At 42.4% G+C, this 18,396-nt stretch overlaps 1 protein-coding gene across 3 annotated transcripts in view; it reads left to right on the forward strand.

Annotated features, from left to right (window-relative positions):
• The window catches only part of SLC16A1 (solute carrier family 16 member 1), a 49,265-nt gene extending 44,759 nt beyond the window's left edge, over positions 1 to 4,506 (forward strand). For all 3 annotated transcript variants that reach the window (XM_081864995.1, XM_081864994.1, XM_081864996.1), the window contains exon 5: positions 482 to 4,506. In XM_081864995.1, the coding sequence (XP_081721121.1) occupies positions 482 to 759 (278 nt within the window). In that variant the 3' untranslated portion in view covers positions 760 to 4,506. The remainder of the gene's footprint in view (positions 1 to 481) is intronic.
• The last annotated feature ends 13,890 nt before the right edge of the window (positions 4,507 to 18,396 follow it).

Consider the following 18,396-nt stretch of genomic DNA (forward strand, 5'->3'; position numbering starts at 1 on the left):
TTGCCTGGCTGGAATGTGTCCTCAGTTGCCTCGATAGAGGGGTGTGTGGTGAAACTAGCCTATGCTACGAAGATAACATTTGCATTTGTTGCCTTGCCCACTTTTGTATCTGGTCTCACCTACCAAAGGCAAGTTGTACGCAGAAGGTGGTCCAGATGGGAATAGGGCCTTCATTCTGAAAAAGATTTCCTTCTCCTCCAGAGTCAGAATTATGTTGCTTCTGGCACTTTGCAAATGCCAGAACAGTGATCTCATCAGCCTGTGGTACAGTTCCCATATCCCTGTATTACATATTTATGGTGGAGCTGATCCAGCTTAAAACATATGGATTTTTTTACCTGTGTAGGAAATAACCTAAAAAGGGAGAGGAGGATGTTCCCACACTCCTTGGTTTTAAGGCAGAGACTTTCTTGTCTAGCCGTGAAGTAAAACGCTAATGATCTTTTAATGTACTCCCCCCCCCCCTTTCTTGTCCTATTAGGTAAACTCAATGATATGTATGGTGACTACAAATACACCTACTGGGCGTGTGGCATCATCTTGATTGTCTCTGGGATCTTCCTGTTTATTGGAATGGGCATCAATTACCGGATGCTGGCAAAAGAGCAGAAGGCTGAGGACAAGCAGAGGGCTGAAGCGAAAGAAGAAGAAACCAACATTGATGAGGCTGAAAAACAAAAAGAACCCAGTAATGATGTGGCCAGTCTGCCTCAGAAAAGCACAGAAGATAGTGTGAAAGAGGAGGATAGCCACATGTGAGAGAGACTGGTATCTTAAATCCAGGAGGGCATGATGAAAGATTATCAATATGATATGTTGTGCTTGGGTGTGGGGAGCACTGTTGGTAGTGAACAGTGGGGAGACGTTTATAAATCAGGTGATTTTTTTAAAAGCTGCAAATTGTCTTTTTATCAGCATTTGACAGTAGCAGAGCTCAATGGGCAGTGCCATCTTTTTATTGGGTATTGGGTGGGGAGGGAGGGAAATTTTTATACTCTGGCTTTTTTAACAGTAATGTGAATGTACTAATATGTGCCTTAGAGCTTCCACATTTAGGCTGTTCTGCTGGAAATGCCTTACCTTAGTTCTACAAACTGTTCCACTTAGAATTTTGTAGTCTGCTTAGGCTATATCTGTAAAGGATATCTTGACTACTTTTTATGCAGTAGGTTTCAAGGTTGGGTGTTAAATAAACACTACTTCACATGCTTCTAAATTCTGTTACGGCCAGACTTGGTAGAAGTACAAATACAGTAGCTTTGGAGCATAGGTGATGAAAAGGTTGGTGGAGTTTTAATCAATATTATTGCAGTCCTGCTGTTTCTAGATTCCAGGTACATGCCAGCTTGATTGTGTTTCTAACAGTTTTTGAAAACTTTTCTCATTGTTGTGAGTTGTTTCGTTTTGTTAAAGTCCCTTCTTGGTTAAATGTGAGTTCTCGCCATTTGAATAAAATATGCAAAGAGACATTTCCACTGTCTTTCACTTGACATATTATGGAGTCAAGCCTACTTTCTAGTCACCATTACTTTACTTACTGGTTGTCATCAGCCTAGGATGTCTGCCTTGAGAAAACATTTCAAAATGAAACGGGTATCTGTGCAAGTAGTTGAGTTGGTTACTTTGCACATGCCTTGTGCATTGAGAGAACCCTCATTTATACAGTTTTTCCATACCCGTTTGACTCATTCAGTGTCTGAGCTAGCTTTGGAATAGGAAAGACTAAGGGTGTCACCCTAAGCACAGCTGCTTGCTTACTAACCCCACCACTTCCAAAGGGATTCATTTTCATTCTCATCTTGTAAGTAGTGATCTGACTGGGTGGCGATGAAATCTGGTACCCCATTTTGTGGAGATTAATGCTCAGAGAATAGTATCTCAGCACTAGCTAAACTGTTGAGTAGATACTTCTTTCTAATCCAAGGATAGATTGGTGGAAAAGCTGAACAGAGGCATTACTTTTTCTCAGTTCCTTGTGCTTTCTGATGTGGCAACTTACTTCAAATGGGCTAAGAATTCGAAATGAGATGTAGCTGCTCAGCTGCAATTTGGTAAAAGATGGGAGAATCCTTTGTATATATTTATTCATTTTTATTAGTGGGAGTGAAAACCACACTTGGGAGGATAGCAGAGCCTCTTGCTAGTCATAAATGCTACTAAAAGTTAATAAATAATCCTGTAAGACATTTACTTTTTCAAATAAACTTGCACCATCTCATTCACCCATCAAATGTTGGTAGTTTTTCATGCTACTTTCAACGATTTTTCATAGCCACATTCCAAAGTGCACAAGTATATTGACATATATCTTGTGAGTCATCTAGTTAGAAGATAGAGGCAAATGATCTCTGTGGGTTGTAAAGTTAAGTTCCAATAACTGAGCCCACATAGTTCAATGGGACTCACTTACAGATTAGCGTATATATAGAATTTCAGTCTAAGACATGCTGTTGTGAGTCACCCAGTCTTGTGAAAACCTGTAGAGGAGTATAAGTAACAGAAGCACAATTTTCTTGGAATGTACCTGATGCTTGTGTGTGTGAACAGTGTGTGTTTCAGTGTGTGACTGCCGAAGTGAACATTAGCACCTTGCTTGATGTTTAGGCCAGAAAGATATGTGGGGAACACTGAAAACAACAATGTCTCCTCTGGTAATGTCTAGTAATACAAAATGCATTGCATGTGCCATTGGGCTCCTTGTTAGTCCCACACTACTCAGTTTCATTGGTTGCTGCTTGCAATGGCCAGGAAGCCCTTAGCATAATGACCTTGTTGTATGTTTTGTACTATTAGGGAGGAAGAGAAGATGCTCTTTGTTTTTGGTGGGAGACGCAAATATTCTAATGTCTTGTTCTAGCCTCAATGTATAAAGTTCATAATATTGTGGTATTGCATTTGTCTTTTTAGGATATGGAAAATAAATAGATTTTTAAGCGTGTTCTGGGAATCTGAACCCAGCTTAATATGAACCAAATTCCGGCTCTACAATTCTGTGATTCTGTGAATTTGTGCAGTGGTTGCTTCTTGTTTTCCTGCAAAATAGTGTTCCATTACAAACAGCTGGTGTTTTAAGTATTAATGGGTGTTCTTGGTGTTCTCAAATTTTTGGCCAGATAAATTGAAATTCTGTTGGGTTTTTCCCTTCTAGGGTAGTGTATTTTGATGATCATCTGCACAGGAACTTCCTGTGCCTTTGATTTAGCAGTTTCGTAATAAGCCATAAGCACCGGAGGTTCCTCTGCAGGGACTGCTTTGTGCGACCTAAAAGCAGGTTTGCTGTGTGGCACATCAGTTTCTCCTTCCCACATTTCCACTTACAGCTACAGACTTTGTACTTAGAGCTTTTATCTTGTGATTGGCCTCAAGTTGTAACAAGGAGGACCCTTCAGATCCTTTGGGGTGAATAGCACACATTTGTGTGGCTTGTTTTGTGAAGAGTTAATAACAGCAACTATCCCTGTAACGTGTAATATGTGATGTCATGAGTTTGTCCTTTGACAGGTAGGCAGATTGTAGGAAAATATGCAACTACAAGCTTTCAGCACCAGAAAGTTTGCTAATATGAGTGGTGAAATGAATTATGATTAGTAACACTTAGCAATAATTTGTCAGTCCCCACAAAAAGTCCATGCAATACACATCCTTAGACGCTAAATATAACACAATGCTCTGGCAGGGGTGGCTAATCAGTGGCTCCCCAGATGCTGATAGACTCCAGCTCCCTTCGGTATCTCCCAGCATGGTGAATGGTGAGGGATAATGGGAGTTGTTGTCCAATAGCATCTTGGGGGGGGGATAGAATAGACACCCCATTTCTATTAGTTTCCCTCCACTTACTAATGCCAGCGTTTTTCATTAAAGGGTAGGAAATTGATTAACAAGTTTTAAACCTTTGATTCTCCTTCACTGTGTATCCTACATTTTTTTTTAATCGAAGGTAAATTACTTCTCTGTGAAACTCTTGCCTTGTCAAAGCTCATACTGAAGTGAGAATTCTTACCATTTTGTGGAAACTCAAGTCTGCTTTCTTAGAATGTTACGCAAATAGTAGTTCTAATAACTGGCCCACACTTTTGGTTTATGCAAATAAAGCTGAACAAATTGATTTTGTGTTTTTCATTTGTTCACCCCAAATATGTAGATTCTGACAAGTAACCTTGTTGGGTTTTTTGTTTTTTTAAAAAAGTTTCTGGAACTCTCTTGCCAGTATTACACAATGCACTGTGAAATCCTTTTCTGTTGTCTTGTTTGCTTAGGTTTTGGATTTTTAAATATTTTTTTTGTAATTGCATTCTGCTCTAAAATTGTACAAAAAGGAACAGGTCAGGGTATTTTCATACTTTAGAATATGTTTGTTTATAAAGCCAATAGAGTATTTTGTATAAACAGATTTTATTGTACTGTATTGAGCTGCGACATAAAACCAAGTTATATGTTCAGAAGTTCCATGTGTCAAGAATTCATAATAACTGGTTCACATTGCAATAAACTAACAATGAAAAATTTCAGGTGTGATCAATGTTTTTTAGTCCATGAGTCATGACTACAGCAGTATAAATGTATTTGTTCTCAATTATTACGTTTACTGGACTTTCATGCAATGCAAAATAAAAAAATTCCTTCCAGTAGCACCTTAAAGACCAACTAAGTTAGTTCTTGGTATGAGCTTTCGTGTGCATGCACACTTCTTCAGATACACTGAAACAGAAGTCACCAGACCCTTCTATATAGTGAGAAGGTGGGGAGGGGTATTACTCAGAAGGGTGGTGGGAATGGGTGATTGGCAGATAGCTGTGATGAGCCTGTTGACACTCTTAACGACTGCAATAGGTCTTACAGGAAAAAGCAAGGGGTGAGAAGGTGAAAAATGGCTTTGTCATGTATAATGAGATAAGAATCCAATGTCTTTGTTCAGACCAGGTCATGCAATGATTTCCCCTCCTCCTCCTCTTCTCCCACACATACCCCCAAATCTGCTCCAGAGGGTCTTCCAACACTCTGCAGCAGATTCTTAGTGAGAGCATGCACTGAGCTGAAGGAGGGGGTAGCATTATGAAGTGAAAGTCCTGGTGCACGAGTGGATGTCAGTTGCACTCAGATACATGCACCAGTGGCTACAAACCATTGCAACTATAGCCATCCTGGGAACATGACTGGAGAGAGGGGTAAAAATGCCTGTAATAAAATGTAAAGATAAAATGAATTATCTATTTTAGTGTCAGGAACACACTGGCATCCCCAGCTAATTTGTGTTGCTACTGTTTCTTTTGGCATTTAGAATGGCTTCCACTCTTCATTCATGAAACTGTATTTTAATTTAGCAAGGGTGCAGGTGGATGTCTACTTTGTAGGTGAAGCTCTTTGGGAACATAAAGAATCCTGCTGGGTCACACCATAGGCATCCTCTTTCCCACAACAGCCTATGGGAAGCCCTCGAGCAGAAAACAAGCTACTTCCTGTTGTTCTCCAATGCATTAAGAGGCCTCTGATCCTGGAGGTAATTATATAGCCATTCAACACCAAAGCACCAGGCCGGCTTTGTGAAAGCAAACATAGACCAGTGGGGAACACTGGTTTTTATATATATATATATATAGAATATTTATTAAAGTTTTCAAAAATAATACAATGTAGAACAAAAAGAAAAAACAACAAAAATACAAAAATAAAAACAACTAAAAACACATAGAATTTCCATTACTTATTTTCTTTTAACTTATTTTCCAGACCTCCTCATACCTCCCTTTCTTGTATTCAAATTCAAATTGTTAGTTCAGCAAATCCTCACCATTAGTTTTTACTTATTTCTAAACCCTTTTTTTCATATTCTCTTAAGCATTACAGCTGGAAAGCACTTAATTTCTGTCCAACATCATTCTAACATTCATTAATTTTACAATATTTCTGTAAGTAGCCTTTAAATTTCTTCCAGTCTTCTTCCGCCGACTCTTTTCCCTGGTCTCGGATTCTGCCGGTCATTTCTGCCAGTCCCATATAGTCCATCACCATCTGCCATTCTTCCAGAGTGGGTAGATCTTGTGTCTTCCAGTATTTTGCAATAAGTATTCTTGCTGCTGTTGTGGCATACATAAAAAAAGTTCTGTCCTTCTTTGGCACCAATTGGCCGACCATGCCCAGGAGAAAGGCCTCTGGTTTCTGGGGAACACTGGTTTTTGAGCTAAGCAACAATTTGGAGTGAAGCTTAGCAGTTGATTCATTTTGCCAATCATCCTGAACAAACCAATACCCGTTTTAGTAATACTGGGTTAAGAATGGTCTGGACTGCAAAACTTATATAAGGATCGGCAAAGATTATTGTAAAGCACATTGTACATACAAAGCCTGATCCTGTGTTCTTCAGGGTATATAGAACAGGTGAATCCTGCCAATATAGAGGACATCTAGATGAGTGGTTGTGGGTGCTGAAGATAAGGCAGTCAGCTTTTCTGAATGGGGGTGTACTAACCCGGAGGCATCAGATATGTAGCTTGGCAATGCTCCTGTCTCCATCTTTGTCACTAGAAGCCCAGGTACCTTCAGTGACATGGAATACCCCTTCTGCCACAGGTGGAGGCAGTCATGCTTGTGAATACCACTTGCTGGAACCCACAGGCAGAGGCGAGTGCTCTTGTGCTTGGATCCTCCTTGGATCACTTGATGGCACTATTCACTCATCGTACCACAACTTAAGGCACTGGGAGAGTCTTGGATATAACTGCATAGAAATCTTTCATTGTGGCTACCTGCTTGTTAATAAATGCATTTAATAAGTGCAGTTTTAAACTTGCAAGAGGTAGCTGAAGTCAATAATGTTGCCTAACTGGGGACTAAAAAAACTCCCAGCTTTGAGCACACACCCCTGACTTGAATTTTGCCTGGTTAATTACATATTGGATCAGTTTCACAAGCTCCTAATAACTCTCCCCACACCCCTTTTAAAGACACATTCTTAAACTTTCAGTGGAATCTGCACCCTAGGAACACAAATTTCTGTTCTAGGCAGGCTTCCTGACTGGAAGGAGGCATTCCTGGAGCAGCTACTCATGCAGAGCTGCAATGGGCAGCATCCTCTGTGGGTGGGAACTTTAGGATGCGAACGGGATCCGTTCCGGAGCCCCGTTCGCATCCTGAAGCAAATGCAACTCGTGTCTGCGGGTTGCGATTTGCCATTTCTGCACATGCGCGAGCAGCGAAACCCGGAAGTAACCCGCTCCATTACTTCCGGGTCGGCACGGAGCGCAACCTGAAAATATTCATCCCGAAGCTACTTCAACCCAAGGTATGACTGTACTGGCCCTTTTAGGACCTGGGATCCTGCTTGGGGAATATGTAAATACATACATATATATATATACTGGTAATAGGCAGATGAGTCTTCAAACCCAAACACTTCTGTATTGGCTCTAATGACAGACTGTTCCAACAGATAAGATTCCGCTAACAAATGTACTGAAGTGAGCAGCTCAAGGTGTGGAAATAGCACACCTTTATCTTGATGTCTGTGATAGGTTGCGCCTGGGAAGGTTAGTAACTGAGTACATCTGTCCTCTTTTGCTTCTGTAGGCCAGGTTGCTGGGCAGGAATCCAGTTCTGCAGATCTAGCCTGAAACATAGAAAGGGAGTAATGTAACATTCAAAAGCCAACAGCCTCTCTATTGCCAAACAAACTACCTTTTCTGTCTTGACATCTGAACCATTACATTGTATGCACTACTAATTTTGAAACAAGCAAATCGTTTGACTAACAGAAATTGATATATGAAATGTTTTCTTTTTATAGCATTCAGAAAAAGTTATTCTGATTAAGACTAGTGCTTATTTTGCCTTCTCTGTAACCTGTAGATTTAGAAGTAACACAAGTAAGACAGATATGGGGCCTTTGTGTACTGCTAGTATTTAGCAATGTGCAATGCTTGTATCTCCATTCTTGAGCGACAGGTTTGCTTCTTGTCACATTCCTGTGGTTACAGCCTCGCCACTGAGTGATAGTCTAACTGGTACAAAGCTAAGAAGTGCTGATAACAGTCCATTGTTAAGCAGAATTGCTCTCCTTAGCAAAAGAAAAAAAGGCGGGGAGAAGATCCAACCTCAAAAATCAAACAGCAATAAGCAAGTGGGAAAATATGTTTTAAAAAATTTCAAATACTGGACAGATAAATCTATCAGATTTTATAAAATAGAATTCTAGGTTGTGGGCATGCAGGAGAGAAGAAGAAACTGCTCCATTCTACCAGGTCGTGTACAAGGGTGTTAAAAATAAAAATTAAATCCCAACTTGTTTGCTGCCTTGGCTCCAAACATAAGTGCCTCAGAGTAAACTAGATAGCTCAAGCAATTGTCTTAAAAAGGAAACCAGAGCATCTAGAGGTCAGAAATCTCCCCGTAATTTTCTTTAATAGCTTTACTGCTTACAAAGGCAAGGAGGTTGGGAAAGAGATACCGCCAAGCTTCCTTCTGTAGCTGCTGCAACTGCACAAATGAAACCAATGAAAAGTATTTACTTGCAGCTTGTTCCATTAAATCGTTTTCAATGTGGCTGCTTCCCAGCCACCCCCCCCAAAAATATGTAAAAGGAAGCTAGGCAAATTAATGAAGGATAAGACTATCAATGGCTACTAGTCATCATTGCCATGTACTAGAATTGTAGAGTTGGAAGGGACCTCAAGGGTCATCTAGTCCAACCCCTTGCAAATATGGTTATGGCTCGAACCAACAACCCTGAGATTTGAAGTCTCGTGCTCTACCAACTGAGCTAGCCCCTCCAGTATTGGGGGCAGCAGGCCTCTGTATACCCGTTGCTGGCTATCACAGATGGGGAGAGTGCTATTGTGCTTAGGTCCTGCTTCTGCAGGCTTTCCTTGGGCATCTGGTTGATCACTGTGAGGACCAGATTCTGGCTATTTTCTTTCCTTCCCCTCTCCCATATAGGTTGCCACTGTGGAGATGCCAAGGGACTGTTCTGTGGCATTCCTTGATTCTGCAGCACCAGAATAAAAAGAAGGAAATATTCGAAGGGAGGGAGGGAGAGAGAGAGAGGAGAGTGCTGAGCTTGCTCTCTGCAACTAGTACTAGGATAGCTGAGAACAGCAGAGCATCCTGGATTAAGTGTTCATGCCTTTAGGGCAAGTTTCTACTAAAAGGAAGAATTCCAATGTGAATCTTGCATAGGTCAAGGATGTCTTTTAATAGCAATGTGAAATGACTCTCGTTCATCTCCCGACCAAATTCCATCATAGGCAGCTATCATAAACATTCCTCTTCACCAGCCTGGCCCGTTTATTTCTAGGCTATTCTTAAACTTGAGGCCAGTTCACTATCCCTCATCCATTTCCCCCCTCATCTTTCTCAGTTGCCTAGGATATTTATGCTCTGCTCGTAGAGAAACTAATACCTTTTTTCTTTTTTTCAGGATTGTTCTTTCGGCCAGTTCTGGGTTGGTATCCACTATGAGTGCTGAATGTCAGTCATGAATGTTCCATCTTAAGGTGGTTAGGTGAAAGGCTTATGCAATATAGAGAATTTTCTGGTTTCAAGTTTCTTTTTTCCTAGTATTTTTGGAACAACACACACCTGCATGTTGCACAAGAGATCTGTGACTGAATCTCCCTCTGGATTTTTATATTAATTTTTAAGGCAATGACAGCAGGCGGAAAGAGGTATGAGGGTTAAATATTCCTTATCCTCCCACCACTGCTTGGATAAAAATTTGCACCGCACTTAGGAGCGTTGGCTAGATACTGAGTGAGTGAGCACCAGTAGAATTTGGGTTGTAGACCAACTTGGAAGAAAGAATCAGTAAATTTATATGCTGCCTATTTGACTGGGCTGCCCAAACCACTCTGAGTGGCTTCCAGCAGATTAAAACACAAACACGTTGATGTTGTAAAACAATTTACAGTGGTCTGATACTGGAACACGAACAAGCTTTTTATAATTTGGAGAACGAAGATACTGACCTGTGAATCCTGTAGCTCTTTGGGGAGGGAAGTGAGTCAGGGAAAAAAGATGGGGTCTTACTGCCAAGTTGCAGAAGCCCACCTATTTTTAAATAGCATTTTCAAACAGCCAAGTGCACACATGCTCCCTTTATATCTACAAATCCCCAGATCTTTTATTGGAACAAACTGCATTAAGAAAGCAAATTCACTTGTTCCAATACTTAGTTTTGCATGCTGTCTTGTGTGCCTAGGGAATGGCATCTTAATGAAAGATTGGTGCAGCCATCACTAGGTCAAGACCCTGTAGGCAACCAATGATTTATTTTTCTTCCACCCTGATGGAAACAACATCAGCTATTTCCTCTGCTTGGCTGGAACTTAGAAAAAGCAAACAAATCCCTGGCTGGCATGAAACTGGTTTGGGGGCTTAAGTATGAGCATGCAGTTTCTCCAGTTGTCTTTCTTTGCTTCCAAATTAGATTGATCCTGGTCTGGTCAGTGTAGTCTAGCGGGTAAAGATATATTTGCTGGGACTGAACAGAAAGTAGTGATCAGCCCATCCAGCCCTTTCTATAGTGGTCTTGTGGAGAGGATTTTCAAACTTAAAGATGCAACAGATTAATGGAAACCACACACCCCAATCTGTGACATAACCACAGAACAGAACAGGACCCTTTCTTGACACATGTAGCTAAGTTTTCAAACCAGCCTACATTAAGGCTGATGATTTCCCCTGTGCTAAACTTTGGTCTACTGCAGAAAGACTTATCTTCATTGCCTTTTATTTCTAGGCATTCGAGAAATGTTGCATCGTTAAAATAGCTTCCTATCTAAATATAGAGCTAAGGCACAAAGTGGCATGGAACTTCAGCTGATGGCCAGGGCACACTTTAGCCTTGGGCACATTATTTAGCCTTATCTGAGTACAAGCAAGAGCATGTTTTCCCACTGACTCTCATGTGCATCACCCTTTTGTGACTGTAGAGAACCCTCTTCTCTCACTCATCTGCTCCTAGGTCAAAGTTCTCTCAGGCAGAGATCCATTTTCTGCCGTGGACTGTTGTACCAGTTGCAAATAAAAAGCTTACAATATATTTTTGAATTTGTATACCACCCTTCATCTGAAGATCACGGGGCTGCTCACAGCATAAAAATACAAAACTGAAACACAAAATGCAGAATGAAACAAAAGCAAAACAAACCCATTCGCATAGTCAGATTTAAAAGGCCATAGAATGTTAATCTGGTTGAAGAGATAATTTTTCACCTGGCACCTAAAGATATGTCATGAAGGTCCAGGTGAGCCTCCCTGGGGAGAGCATTCCACAAATGTTGCCACCTTCTGCACTTATCATGGGGGAGGCACGTGCAAAGGGTCCTCAGATGGTGTTCACAAAGTCCACATTAGTTCATATAGGGAGGGGCGATCCTTGAAGTATTGTAGTCCTGAACCATTTAAGACTCTATCAGTGAAAAGCAGCACGTTGAATTCCTCATGTAATAATTTTTTCTTAACGCACACAGACCTCTAACACTGTTAGAGATCAAAGGTCCCTCCTGACTTTCAGTTGCTGCAAAATGTAGAGCAGTTTATGCTGTGTCCAGACATAGGAGGGGGGGCCATATGGGCCACTTGGCCCGGGCCTCCAATTCCAAAGGGGGCCTCGGTCAGCATATTCACAATCACAGGGAATGCACTGGGGCGAACATGGAGGCGCAAAGGTGGCGGTTCAAGCCTTGAAATAAAATTATTTGTCAACATAACTTTTGTGAAAATTATTTATATACTTACTTATTTATAAGACTTCAGTTATCCCCAGGGTAAAAAAAAAGGGGGGCACATTATCTACCTGGCCCGGGCCTCTGCCTGGCTCTGCAAGGCCCTGGCTGTGTCTTGCTTGTGGCATAGCAACACTGCCTTATATCTTGTTAGCATCCATAGACTTTGAGCATCTACAGCTACATAACAGTGATTTGAATATGTTCTGCTCTCTGAAGTGAGCCATTGGCTTGTACCAGCTTGCCCTGTGGTTTAGCTTTAGATGCATGGAGTATCTTCAATTTGCTGCAAGTAGCTTACAATAGATTTTGGGCCCCTTCCCCCCTTCCTTTTTTGCATGGAGACTAAGCAAGCAGCTAAGCAGCCTGTGAGTTCATGCTGCTTGAAGCTTCCTTCCTTGAGAATCCAATTACTGGGGTCCAGTTGCTGAATGTGGTGTTGGAAACACCCTAAATCTTTGTCTTTCATGACATATACATTGGGTGGGATGTGTTTTTTAAATTTCACTGTTGTCTTAATTTGCTTTCCTGCAGCAAAGCAGGGGATTGCTCCCTTCCAACTCTACAATTCTATTAAAAACCTGACCACTTTAGCAATGGGAGCATCCTCCTCCTCCTCTTGCTGGGTCATGAGGCACACACAGCTTGGCCTGCCTTACCGTGTATTGAAATTGTAGCTCTCCCTGTAACATGTGCTTGAACTGCTTCTCACTTAACACGATAGCACGCCAACATTACTAGAGCGGCTGTAACCACAGCTGCCTGTTATCTCCATCCCGGCATCTGATTCTTGACACCAACGTCTTGCTAGCCTGTCCTGTTGGTTTTGCAGCAGCAGCAACTGCTGCTGCAAGAACTTCTTTCTGCATTCTGTTGACTGCAAACACTTGGTTTGAAGATGGCATCGCTTTCCCCCTCACTCCTCTTTCTGGCATGGAAGAGGCCTGTCCTTGTGATCTTCCCCCAATCCCCTGACACACACAGGCAGGCATTTAAAAAAGAAAAGAAAAAGGGTAAAGCAGCTTAATCATTACCATAATGCACTTCAATCCCCTTCCAAGACAGGAACTCTGCTGAGCGCATTCATGTGATGGCCATGAGAAGGGGATTGGCATTCTTGCATGTCCGCCTTGAGCCCAGGGACCCTTTATTTAGATTTGCCAGAAGATTTGAGCTCTGCTGAGTCAGGGGCTCCTTCTGCATCCGAACTGCTTTTTGCGAAGGTGTTGCGAGGTTTTAGGCGAATGAGACCCAACTGACCCCAGAGAAAATGAAGGATGAGAAAGCCGCTTATCCAAAGCTCTATGTCTTGGGAAAATTAGGTCTAGAGGGAGCTGCAGGAAAGCCACAGGACAAATAGTCACTAAGCTCCCATGTCAACAAGCTTAATATGCTTTCCTGCCTTAGAGCACCTGTTCCTTCAGTATATTGTTAATTTGTTCTGTGTTTATTATTATTAAATTATATGTTGGCTTGGGGACGATTTCCTGGAAATGCAAATGATGCATTTAATTTTATGTTCATTTGTTTTAAAAAAAAAACAGTTGCAAGAGCAGCTTGTGAGCGGGATCAAATCTTGCACACCCCAAAGAAGCCATAGAGGAAATAGCTGTTCTAACAGTAGCCTGTGAGCTAGCACTAGTGCAAGCAAGCACTTAAATAGGCCATCAGGGCTTCAGTTCTTTGCAACTAGTGGAGGTGTACCAGTGCTTGTTGCACAAAAAGTACAACAAAGGGGTTCAGACTAGCAGGCTTGGTAGTTATGGCCGCACAGGTTACAGTCATTGAAGGACAAGTAACTTAAAAGGCATATATCCATAAATGTGTCGTTTGGAGTGTGTATTCTATAGTTCCCATAGACCAGTGATTCTCATCCATTTTGTAAGCATTACCTTTCGAGATGCCACCGTTTCAGGCCCCATTTTCCCTGTCTACAACAGAACATGCAAGAATATGTTCTGCATTGCAGGGGGTTGGACTAGATGTCCCTTCCAACTCTACAGCTGATTCTATGATATCACAGCAATAGTTAACACTATAATCCATTTTTAATGTTAATATAAGTATATATCAGCAGCATGCTTTTGAACAGAGTTTTGAGCATGCAATAGAGGGAGGCAGAGAGATTGTCTCTTAAAACAGAAGTCACCAACCTTTTTGGATTAGTGGGCATATTTTGAACTTTGAGAGTGCTGGGGGTCCTGGTTGCAAAATGGCTGCCTTGGACAGGGAATGGAATAACAGGAAAATGTCTGCCATACTGTAACACAAGATTAGAGAGAGAATCACCTCGGATAAGCTTATGTATACCATGGGAAGTCAGCTATGTCTTGCTGGTCCTGATTATGGACATAACACACATGAATGCTGTTTCTGTCTCAATGCCAGTAAAAAATACAGTACACAAGGTAGGCATACCACTCTCACTTCACATAAATTGCTTAGAAGGTACTTGCACATTTTGTCCCATAACTGTCTTTCTAGGAAAGCTAATGACTTACTTTTTTGCTGGCATGCATCCATCTGTTTGAAGAGACAATGGCATGCGCCTCTGGGGTTAAAGTCAAACCACTGGAGAATCAAGTGTTTTCTGTGGCTGCAGAGAGCAGTGACTTCTTGACTGTTGCATCCTGCATTGTTTTTGGTGCATTAGCAGAGCCAAAGTAACCTCTCTGGGGTACAAGCCTGGGCAGCGTGTATGGAGGACCTGGGCTGCCCCGACGACAAGACCCACCCACCCCTCATCCTTGCTGATGTGATTCAAAGGAAAGCACAGCAATACATTAGGCACCAGCTTGATTGAAGGAGTTGATGGAGGGAGGCATACAAGACACCATCCAATGCCATCTTAGGAACCACACTCTGGATTTGTATAAGGTTTATTCCTTAGCCATTTCTTCTCCAGAATATGTTGTGCAAGGCAGTGGGTATGGATTTTTCCTCGGGGTTTACTCCCAAAGCCTTTCTCACAAATGTGTATAGCTGCAAGGCAGCTGGGTTTTAGAATCAGAGCTTTCCTTCTTCTAGTTGGCTACCTTCCCAAGTTGATGAGCGTCATCTGCCCCTCACCTTCCCTCTACAGCACATGTAGAAACTGGCTTATTGACCATTGCACCTACTATTGGTCTCATGCGCTCAATATACTGGAACCTATCTTCACATGCAGGGGAAGTCCCTAACTCATTGACCCATCAGCTACCCTCACTTGCTTTAGCTGGCCAGTTGAAGCTGCTTCACAGGTGTGTCTGCTGTCACACACTGACAGCTTCTAGGAGCCACAAGTGAGAGCTGAGTGCAGGGTGGGGACCAAAGGTGGACAAACTACCCTAGAAAAAGTACATGTCTCCTACCAGGGGTACTAACCCCCCCAACACCCCAAAGTGACTTACTTTGAAAACAAATGTGAAAGATCAGAGTCCGGGGCTCTTGCCCAAGGGCACCCCTCGAAACTCCTAAAGGCACCCATGGCAGCCAGGTTGGTGGTGCCGTCTTAAAGCAACAGCATAGAAGTCATGGTGGTGTTATCAGCCTTAAACACAGCATAGGCTGCTTTGTTGGTGTTCTGTTTACATACTATATAATTATGGCTGAACTGTATTTACATTCTATATACATAACTGAATTGCCATGATTTCCACAAGCAGGAAATCTATCTCCTAAAGCTGGGAGCAGCACGGCCTCTTTCTGTAGTCAGTTTACACAGTCATAAGGTTGTCGCTCAAGGGGAAAGTTCAGGTGTCATCAGAGCTGCAGGGCTTACAACTTACTCTGCTTTCCAGAAGGTTTACTGAACCCCGTAGAGGCAACCCTTAGGCTGTAAGCCTCCCTGTCAAGGATCGTAGTTTAGTCAGCAGTCATACACTGTGTACTTTCCATTCCTGAAGCAGGGTAGTGGGTGAGGGTTGTAGAAGCAGTGGGTGCTTGCTCCAATTGGTTCGGAGCAAGGACAAAACAAACAAGCCCTCTCTTAATATATCAACCAAGCATCACTAAAAGGGCAAAGATAATCAATCTAAAACAAATTAATCATCCATTATTCTTCCTGCAGATAGCTCTATATTAATGAGAGCCCTCTTGCTATGTTAAAATGCTATTGCTGGTTTGGATAAATGGGATATTTCTCTCATGAAAACTACAGTAGATTAGGTCCTGCACCCCAGGTTCAGGGTAGGCCTTGACATCTTCCATGCCTATATTTCTGCCTACTCAAGTATTGTCCCATCCATCTTCGATGTGACATGTTGAAAGTGAAACACATCTGGCCCCAGATGTGTTTGTGGGTGGGAAGAAACTATATCCCTGGCTCTGGAGCTTGCCTACATAAAACAAGTGCTTGTGGAGGGAAATAATACAAACATTACCTCACCAATTGAGCCATATGCAGACTGATGATTGTAGCCAATATTTTTTAAACGTTTTATACACTGTAGGCTGCATACTGTCCAACTTTATCCGATGCAAAACTGGGACGTGTTCCCGGGTGGGTCACATGGCCTGTGTCTCCTTCTCACCTTGGGGCGAGATCTCACACAGTGCCCCCAAAACGTGTGTTTTGTTGTGCCATGTGAGATTGCGGCCCTGAAAAACCCCCCACTTTGGGGGGCCATGAGATCGCAGCACCCAAAATGGCTGCCAAGATCTCTCATGAAAAAATTGGATGTCCCATTTTTTCCCAAGGCACTTGGACGGTATGTATACTGTGCCACACACTGGAACAGCTGAGTAGTTTGGCAGATATTCTACTAATGAAGTAGGAATATGAGATGCAAGGAATTACCTAAATCAGCCTGGATAGTTGGGTTATGTGAAAGGATACATGATTTTCTTATTTTTCCACCCTGCCACTGGGAGCAGTCCCATTATAGAACAAATGTTGTTTCAGACAGTTCATTGATGTTTCTGGGTCTGGTCCAATGCCAGCAGGCTTTGTCCCATGAATGTGGCCTCTGTGATTCCTTAAAGGAAGAGCTTTTGGCAATATTGGCTGTCTCCATCTTGAGACTTTTAAGGCACAGACAGGCATTGAGGCTTGCCGTAGCAACAGATTGCAAACCATTCATTCCCCTTGCACTGGAAAGCTCAGGGGTTTTCTCAGTTATTGCAGGGAGCAGCCAAGCTGGTGAGGCTCCCCCTGTTTCTGCTGTCACCACATCTTGCACCAGATTTTGTGTGTTGTTGCAGTGGAGGTGTTCTGTGCACACAACCCCCCACCACAACACAACACAACATTTTGCTAATAGGAGCAAATCTTTGTGAGGAAAACATCTAGTATTCATTAATGGGCTGCTGGCTTGTAGGTAAGTACCCAAAACATAACAGTCTAGAAAATGTTAATATCTGCTTGCCCATCCACACATACCACAAGGAGAGAGTGGATTCAGCAAGCTACATATCAAAAGGGGTTTCTTCACCCTCAGCAAAAAAGTTCATTTGGGATCTGCTATTCCCAATAGCAGAAACATCATCATTTTTTCCCTCATAGGCTGTTAGGTGCTTTGTAAACTCCAACAAAAATCTGGACCTGAAATTTGTGTGTCAAAAATGATTAGTTGAAGGAGTTAGTTAGGAAGAAAGAGGTGTTAAGAGGTGAATGAGTAAAACCTGAAGGGCAGGGCTGGGTAAGATGTGGCCTTCCAGATGTCGCTGGATTATAACTCATCCCTGCAAAGGCCTGGAAAAAGAACCATGCAGTATAATCTGTGACAGACCGAGAGATAGGGCCTGGCTATGGAAGTAGATAAGTGCGCTTAGGGGTTTGTCAGGCAGGATGAACCTGTTTCCTTGCCTCAGATGGAGGAAAAAGGACCTAGAAAGGGGCTAGAGATGCTATTACATTAACAGTAAAAGCAGATAGCCAGCCTAGAAGCAGACAGTTTTAATAGAAACAGTTCTATTTTCTTATAAGATCTTGGTTAAACCTGAAACAGCGTTTCTGACAGAAAATAAGTACTGTGCCTTTAATAGTGAATCCGTCAATCTTTATACCTCTGAGTGTTTGTTTCCATCTTGCCTCAGCTTTAATTGATACCTAGTTCAGGGAATAAAAAGTTAAAAAAGGTAAAGGACCCCTGGACGGTTAAGTCCAGTCAAAGGCAACTATGGGGTTGCGGCGCTCATCTTGCTTTCAGGCCAAGGGAGCCGGCATTTGTCCACAGACAGCTTTCCGGGTCATGTGGCCAGCATGACAAAACTGCTTCTGGCGCAACAGAACACTGTGATGGAAACCAGAATGCATGGAAACGCCGTTTACCTTCCTGCCGCAGCGGTACCTATTTATCTACTCGCACTGGAGTGCTAGGTTGGCAGGTACTGGGACAGAGCAATGGGAGCTCACCCCGTCACTGGGATTCAAACTGCCAATCTTCTGATCAGCAAGCCTAGGAGGGAATAAGTTGTTACAGCAACACCCAATATCAAGAGTCTTTGCTGTGGGTTTATATTATATGCTACCACATAAAGAGAACCCCTGAATTCTCGGTTGTTATAGACAGGGAGTGACCTCAGACTAAATCACCTCAGACTTGGTCATGTTGCACCACTCCCATCTTCACGCAGGGAGTATATTACACAATCCGATGCATATTTACTTAGAAGCAAGTCTTACTGGTTGGGATTCACCTAATGAGCCTCATCAGCAGAAGCCCTGTATAGAGGTTTCCACTTGTGCAATGGGGCTTTC

Source organism: Podarcis erhardii, assembly GCF_964252035.2.
Source record: "Podarcis erhardii genome assembly, chromosome: 6".
NCBI lineage: Eukaryota > Metazoa > Chordata > Lepidosauria > Squamata > Lacertidae > Podarcis > Podarcis erhardii.